This window comes from Cavia porcellus, unplaced genomic scaffold, assembly GCF_034190915.1.
Source record: "Cavia porcellus strain 051 isolate PalLab524CR breed Dunkin Hartley unplaced genomic scaffold, mCavPor4.1 scaffold_17, whole genome shotgun sequence".
NCBI lineage: Eukaryota > Metazoa > Chordata > Mammalia > Rodentia > Caviidae > Cavia > Cavia porcellus.
The window spans coordinates 59934944-59943881 of NW_026947500.1; the positions used below are offsets into that span (position 1 = coordinate 59934944).

At 33.7% G+C, this 8938-nt stretch overlaps 1 protein-coding gene across 1 annotated transcript; it reads right to left on the reverse strand.

Annotated features, from left to right (window-relative positions):
* Positions 1 to 7646: 7646 nt before the first annotated feature.
* On the reverse strand, positions 7647 to 8576 carry LOC101787237 (olfactory receptor 4A5-like). Its single transcript, XM_063229292.1, has one exon. The coding sequence runs from the start codon at positions 8574 to 8576 to the stop codon at positions 7647 to 7649; it is 930 nt and encodes a 309-aa protein (XP_063085362.1).
* Between the last annotated feature and the right edge of the window lie 362 nt (positions 8577 to 8938).

The following is an 8938-nucleotide window of genomic DNA, read 5'->3' on the forward strand; positions in this document are numbered from 1 at the left end:
AAATATACATATGAAACCAATCATATTCAAACATTAATTCTGTACCTGCTATCACTGATGCTTTACCTTTAGTGTGCTTACAGAATCAGGATTGGGTTATGCATTTCATGGTTTTAAGTGACAATATTTCATATATACATTTAAAAATCTTGTTGTTCTCCAAAGGTATTAATTGTAATGACCAACTTATACAATTTTCAAATGAAGTTTCCTAAATACCCTGCTGATCCTAGGAGAAATTAATTTGTTCAGGGTGTCCTATGTCTTGTAAGAATACTTTGGGTTTTTTGTTTGTTTGTTTGTTTGTTTGTTTGTTTTTATTTTGAAGATAGTAAAATATAACAGAACAAAGCCAATTGAGGCAATACAGTGAAATTGGTTCAGAACTTCACAGAAGAATACCAGGATAACAGTAACAGGTTATATCTCATTATCTTCATAATAGTTGTCAATTCAATCAAGTATAGTAAAATAAAACCAAAAACAGAACAGTATAAAACCTATCAAATCAGAATACTGAATAGAACAAAACAGTTAATCAGAAAAAAAAAGTGAAAATATTTGCCTTCAAGGAGAAGATAGAAGGAAATCCTTCATATTTGCTGTATTGCATGCTATCATCCTCCCAAGAGATGCTGAAACTTTTGGCCCACAGTTGCTAACAGGAGAAGGGTGGGGGATGTTATGTTTGATCTCAGGTAGGCTCACAAGAGATGTTGACTGGTTCTCTTACTGGCTTACCCACCGCTTGAGGGCTTACCAGGAAGCCCTTTGGAGGGCTTACCAGGAAGAAGGCCATGTTACTTTCTTGCTCAGTGTCCTAAGTTCAAACAAGGCTGGATCTCAGGAGATGATAACTGGTTCTCTTCCTGTCTCACCCCTTGCAAAGTTGGGAAACTAAGTCAATAAAGAGAAGATTTGAGACTTCTATTTATAAAGAGATTTGGGGACAAAAACAATGCCCCATAAAATGGCAGGATGAAGGAAAGGCAGAATTTTGATCTAATTGATTGTTTATTGGGTTTTCTTTCTTTTTGTTTTCCTAAGGGTTAAATCTTTGTTTCTGGAATTCTTATCACCAACACTAAATGCATAAAGAATAACAGGAATGTTACTGAATTCACTTTAATTGGTCTCATGGAGAATCCCAGAATGGCGAAAATATTGTTTGTGGTCTTTCTAGTTCTGTACATGGTAACTCTCTATTTAAGTACTGAAGTGTAATCAAGATCACTGTCTCCCATCTCATACTCTGGTTATGACAGATACTGCTTCTGAATCAATAAATATTGATAAATGAACTGAATATCTGAGACATTCCCATAAATTCAAAATTGTGAATCTAAGGTATAGCATTAATATCAAAATAATCTAACGCTGAGTAATAGGTAACTACTTGTGATTAATATTACCATGATTAATTATATTCTTTTACTTTGTACTCTGACTTTCACCTAAATTCTTTAACTTATGAATATTATTATTTATCAAGCACTGGGTTATACAACAAGAGATATTCATTTAATGTGTATAAAGATAACCTTGTATTTTATATTATATGGGTCAAGATTTAAGCAGAAGCAAACAACTTTCCCTATTTGAACAGAAAATGTTTATTAACAAACACTAATGATATGGGGGGATTAGTGACAATGAGATAGATACTGAATGGGATTGAAAAATGGGTACCTAATGGAGGTCTATGTTTTGAGGATAGGTTTCTCCCTGATCCTGAGATTCTAATACTTGGAAAATTGCAGTTCTTGATCTTTGCATGATAAAATTCATTGTTTTTTCCTGGGCTTAGTACAAGTTGTAGTAGCTGGATAAAAGCTGGCATAAAGGAAACCCATCTAGTACAGGCACACTGGGAGCCTCCCTGCTTGGAGTGAAGGTGGCACGTGAGGATTGCCTTGCTGAACAAGGAATGTTAGCTGTGGTGCAGATGGATCAAGGAGGACAGAAAACAACACACCATAGTGCACACTGTCAGAGTTGAGAAATTGAAGCTATCAAGAGCTCTAGCAGAGGTAACTTCATAGGTAAAGGACAATATTTGTGCATATTTTATTTTATAACTTGGGTTTCTTCTTATTTGACTTAAAAAGTAACTGCATAAAACAATAATTATGAATTTGTTAATGAGAATATAATGACAAATGTGTAATTTGAATAGCAGTAATAAAACAAAGAAAAGAATAGGGACAATTTCCTTTTGCATTATGAAAATGTGAATTAGCCAAACTTTGTTCCTATAATGTGTCAATTACATTTCAATTAAAGTGCAAAGAGATAGAGAATGAATGCAGAAATATGATCCAATATGCTTTCTGCAAGAGAAATACTTTGGATTGAAAGACACAAGTAAGTTGAAAATAAAAGTATGAAAATATTTAATATTTTGTTGGGAGGGACTGGGAATTGAACTTAGGATGTCATGCTTGTCAGGCAGGTGCCTCACTGCTGAACCTGTTTCTGTAACTATGGAAAAAGTCATACCTTGGAAAAAGCAAAGCTAGGCGGGGAGGCAAAGCTGGGGGAAAAAAAGCAAAGCTGTGAACCCAAATGAGCCATGAGAAGTAGATACACCCACTGCAAGAACATAGGTCAGCCACAGGAGAAGAGGGCAACCCCTCCCTTTGCTACTACCACTACTGATGTGAACCACTTCAGAAGGTCCAGAAATCAGAATGAACACAAGAGACACAGTAGGCTCCCAGCTAAGGCACACAGGATGGATGGGTGAGACTGATGGTGTGAAAGTGCAAAGTAACATTGGCAAAACAAGCCAACAGGAGACTGAAGCCTTTGCGGGGATTTACGGCCTGCTCAAAAAGAATCCAAGCCCTTTTTCTCTCAACCTTTTTTCTATTTTATTTTTTCTTTTCCTTTTCCTTCTTCTTTCTTTTTCCCTGTTTTTTCTCTCTCTAAATGTCTAGGGAGAACTCCTATGACAAAAAACTAATCTCATCCCCCAAAACCAGAAAATAATTTCAAATATTTCCTTAAACACTGCTTTATTCTTTATTTTCTAATCCATTGTCTAGCTTTCCAAATAATGTGTAATCATGCTTTTTCTGTCAGTCTTGCTTGATTGGCATATGTTAAAACATCACTGCATTCCTGGGAAGAATCCCACTTAGTCATGGTATATATTCATCTTTATAATTTTTGTGCATTCTGTTTACTAGTATTTTATTGAGGATTCCAACATCTATGTTTTTTGAGAGACTGATCTGTATTTTTTTTAATTTTTAAATTTTATTTATTTATTTGTTTATTTGCTTAGGTCTTTCTCTGGTTTTGGTACCAGAGTAATTCTTTCCCCCAGTAATAAATTAAGGAGAATATTTATCCTTTCAATTTTATTAAAGCGTTGAGAAATCTTGGTGTTAAATTTTGCCTAAATTTGTTGCAGAATTCAGCTGTAAATCCATCAGGAACTGGGTTTGTGTTTGTTTGTAAGTTTTTAACTGTATTTTCAATTTTATTAACTCATATTGTTAATTGTTATACAGGATTTTATACAGGATTGTTATACAGGATATTGTTATACAGGATTTTTATATCTCCTTGATCCAGTTTTAGTGATTCTTATGTTTCCAAGAACGTGTCATTTTTCTATGTTTTCCATCCCATGAGAGGACAAATTTTCAAAGTAAATATTGATAGCCTTCTGAATTTCCACAGGATTAGTAACGGTTTCACCTTTTTTCCTTTATTACATGAATTTTGACTTTTATAAACATGATTGCACATGCATAGCTGTGCCAGTGATGCTTAAAAAACTGGTTTCTAGTTTTTTAAGAAGATTTAAACTAGACTCATGCCTATCATCATGGCATTAAACAAAGACAAAATTAATTAATATAAAGACAGAAATACTAAATTTACCAGAAAACATAGCAGGTAAAAATCTTGAGGACATAGAAGTAAGCAAGAAATGCATGAATAAAATATCAAACTGCATGGAAAGTACTTCAAAGAATCAGCAGCAAGGGTCTCATCTTATAAAAAATTTGCACACCAAAAGATATTACAAACAGACTGAAAAGAAAATTCATGGATGGGGAAAAAATTTTGCCAAATGTCCTCAGACAAAGGACTTTTATCTAGAACGTATAAAGAACTAAACAAAAAAAAAATACCACAATTTTTAAACATCCCAATCAAAACTGGGTATCTGAGATGAATACACATTTCTCAGATGAAGAATTACAAAGAACAAATAAATATATTTAAAAAGTTCAATATCATTGGTAACTTGAGAAATACAAATTAAGAAAACAAGGAGATATCATCTCACTCCAGACAAAATAGTTAACATCAAGAAATCTACCAATAGCAAACGCTGGGAGAACTGTGGGGAGAAAAGAACCATTCTCCATTGTTGCTTTGAGTATAGGCTGGTACAACCACTATGGTAATTGGTGTGGAGATTCTGAAAAAAATAGGATAAAGATTCCGTTATTCTCTTTCTGAGTATTTTCCAAGAATATTTAAAATTATTTTTTTCATCCCTTAGCATTCATCATGCCTCCTCCTTTGCAGAAGACGCTATATTGTTCTATCTGGAAGATTTTTCAGTTTCTGATGGGAAATACCAATATTTGGAGGGAGGACATCTTTTACGCATGCCTGTAGTTAAAAAGCAAATTTCAAGGCTCACCTTATGTAGATTCTGGAAGCATTTCTTGAAAATCCACTTTGAGCTATGTTATTGAAGAAATTTATGGTCAGGGTTGTCTAAGCATTAGGCACTTTCAGTTATTGTGGTTTCATTTATGATTGTTCTTGTTTTGGATATTTTCGAAAGAATCAAAGAGAGAATAATAAATACATTCATATGTATTCAAAAAGTCTGAACCATACTTCCACTAAGGGACCAGATGTTATCAGTATTTGCATAGTGAAGGTTTTATGTTTCTCCCTACTTCCAGTGAATATTTACTCCAAACATTTTAAATGCTCTTGTCTTAAAATAACAGGAAATGCAGATTTGTTGTAATGCAGGTGTTGTGCATACAGAAGTAGCACACAGCAGAGCTAGTTTGATTGAGAAAGACTGGAGGTTTGAAGATAACAAGGATGATATTGAATTCACCTAGCAGAACAAGCTTCTCCCTTTCTTTTATTTCAAATGTCATCAGGATGGTAGGAAGCATCCTAAACATAGAGATTCTAGTTTTGTCTTATGTTTTTCAGTTTTGGCATAAAAACCTGCATAATCCTCTGGTAGGAATATTCTGCATTGAAAATGAGAGAAACACATAAAAATAAGTCTTTGGAATTTACCATTAAGTATGATACTGATTTAGAGCTTAAGATTTTTAATTTTCCCTTACGTCTGGAAAATTTATCTATTTTTTTTCTAATAAAAAAATGCATTTTTCTAAAGTGGTATAAGATCAAATATTATTATGGATAAATGAAATTCCAAATATTCAATCATAATTAAACTAGCCAAGATTCTAACCAAGATGAAGAAATGCAAGAATTTTTTGTCTTCTTGTGAAAAAAATCCAAAGATAAGAAAAAACATGTCATAGATAACGGATAAATACAGGTTCCAAAGTAACTATGGGTAAGGACATTAATTTCTCACTTTCACCAATGGACAGAAAATCAGCAAAGAAATATTAGAGGTAAATGAGAGTACGTACCAAAGCAATCTAAAAGACAATGAAATATTTCATGTGATAGCTGCAGAACACATTTGTGACAAAGAGCTAATGATGTTGCTGTGATGCAGAGTAATCTTTAAAACTTCTTCCTAAGTGATCTAGAGTGGAGCTGTTGCTGAGCATTTCATCCAACCTTCTGCTTGCTGTGCTATCAAGCTTGGTGACTGGTCTGTGACTTTCATAGATTGGACCAGGCCAAGGTGTTCACCTCCCATGAGAATTTAACCCTCTGGGACCCTTGACTTGTCCTCCTCTCCTGTAGGAAATGGAAAGTCTTTTAAACTCAATCCTTCTCCTGTGGAATTTTGACAAGGTGGTATTCCCAGGTGGTACCAGGAAATGTTGTTGGACCCATACTCACTTCCTCTGGATCCTCCCTACTCAAGTTGCAATTAACAGTTTCTCTATGAGGGCCAGTTACTTGTAATATCTCTTATAAAGACTCTTTCTAGGTATTTTCCTTGGTCTCCTGGTTGGAAATCAACTGACCTCCAAGGCTACTTTGCTTCTGGCAGTACAGTTTGATATGGTTCAGTAACAGAAGAAAATTAAGTTCTACATTTTATACTAACATGAATGAATATGTTAAATGAAACCAGTGCATCACAGACCAATACTGTAATGTTTCGCATATGTGTGAATTATAAAACATTAGGTTCGTATTAGACAGTACAATATCAGCTGCTAGCAATTAGCTAATCAATGAAGATGTGCAGAAATGGTAAGTGTATGCAAAACTTCATTTAAGAGGAATGAATTCAAGAGCTTTATTGCACTACATTGTGAATACAGTTAACAGCAATATAAAATTTTCTTGAAAATAATGTGTTCCTGAGAATAGTTAAATACAGATTTTATTTTCAGTACAAAATAAATTGCTGTTTTAGTAATAATATAGTAGTTGCATGAATTGGACATTCTACAATATGTATATATTTCAAAATAATATATTATGCATCATAAATATGTTAGTTTTCTCAGTTTAAGAAATAAAACTTTCAAGAAATGAAATCATAGAATAAATTCCTATTTATTAAATTAAATAATGGTGTAAGAAATGAAAAGTAAACTTAGGAGTTTTTTGGCATATACACAATAATGAATTAGTATGAAACATAAATAAACAGTGATAATAATTTGATAATAAGGAAGCAAACTTAGCCAAAACATAAGTACACATTTCATAGAAAATTAGAAAAAGGGTTTCAATAAACATACAAAAATATACTCAACTTCAGAGGAAATACAATTTAAATTAAAATCACAATTATACTCACTAAGCATCTCACAGTAAAGCACTAAGCATTTCATCAGATATTTTACCAATAGGTGAAGAGTGATTGAGCTACATGCTATTGGTAGTCAGAGTAAAATTCATAGCACAGCCTTAGTAAAAGCATGCTATTACCTGTAAAAGAGATTATGTAAATATGCTACTTCCATGAGAGAATTTCAATTAGAAGAAAAAATTCCTATCAGCATACATTGTGTTATATATTTCTAGTTTTCAACTTGTATTATTTAAAAAATACAAAACAGAAGGAAGTACACAAATAATACAGAATTTAAAAAAATAACAAAGTAACACTAATTAACATAGTGCATATTTTATCAATATGTATGTCTAGATCATATCAATAAATGCAGCAATAAAATATTTTTGTCATCATAAACATTTATTTATTTTCATTGTTTAAAAATTTCAATTTCAATAAAAAATTAAAACCATAATTTTTCTAAGTAACCTTTATTTTTTCTTACAATAGAAGTATTATCTTTTATTTCTGTTCCCTTACTCTGTAAAAGACTAATCTGTAAAATTCTAATCTCAGAGAATTCATTGTATTCTCTGATGGCTTCACAACAAAGAGGTGCTGTCACAAAGAGTCCACTGTGTTGGCAACATCATGTTTCAGATCATTTGTGGAGTTAGTAAAAACCAGATTGGTGGGAGACTCATATTTATATTCTATCTGCATTTAACTTTCTACACAAAAGTTTTCTTATAGCATTTTTCATTTCTGAATTTCTCAGGGTATATATTAAAGGATTCAGCATGGGAGTAATTACAGTATAAACTACACTTATAAATTTATCAATGGGAAAGTTGGAAACAGGTCTAACATACATAAAAATACAGGGGACAAAAAACAGTAAAACTACAGTGATATGGGAGCTGCAGGTAGAAAGGGCTTTTTTCCTCCATTCCTGACTGTGAGTTTTAAGAGACTTTAAGATGAAACTATAAGAGATGAGCAGGAGGATAAAGACCACTGTGCAGATGGCTCCACCATTAGCAATGACAGTGAGGCCAACAAAGTAGGTATCAGTGCATGCGAGCTCCAATAGAGGGTACATATCACATATAAAATGATCAATGACATTGGGTCCACAGAAGGGGAGACTAGACACAAAGACAAGTTGAACCACAGAGTGTACAAAGCCTCCAGCCCATGCCATCACCAGCAGGAGGATGCAGACTCGCCGATTCATGATGGTCAAATAGTGCAGAGGCTTACAGATGGCCACATAGTGGTCAAGGGCCATCACCACCAAAAGAAAGACTTCAGCACCTGCAAATAGGTGCTCTACAAAGAGCTGTGCCATGCAGACTGAGAAGGAAATGATCTTTCTGTCACTGAGCAGGTCTATAAGCATCTTGGGTGAGATTGCAGTGGAATAAACAGCATCTATGAGTGACAGATACGCAAGGAAGAAGTACATTGGGGAGCCCAAGGAGGGGCTGACAAAGACAGTGACCATGATTATCAGGTTGCCCACCATTGTCACCATGTAGATGAATAAAAGTATGACAAATAATGCCCAGCGTCCATTGGGATCCTGAGTGAGGCCCAGGAAAAGAAATTCTGTGACATTGTTAATATGTGTCATTCAGTCTTCTAGAAGGCTTGTTTCAGAAATGAGAGCTCAGGAGAACACAACCTGCCAGGAAATCAGGAATAGAATCACAAATCCATTTTATCATGTGGCATATGTTCATTATTAAGTGTCTTACAGCAGGGAATACTTAGAAAATAGTGAATGGTTTTCTAATTCCTAATTCTCAAGAAACCCAATAAACACTTTCTTTGTGATTCTGCTTTCCGCTGATGATTATTTTTGACAAGAGTCCTTCTGTTCTTAACACTGTCATAGATGACAGTACATAAATAAGTGTAGTAAAAAACCAAATCTATTTTACATATTTATTAATACTGTTTTTAAACTATGTCATGCTTTGACATAGAAGTCAA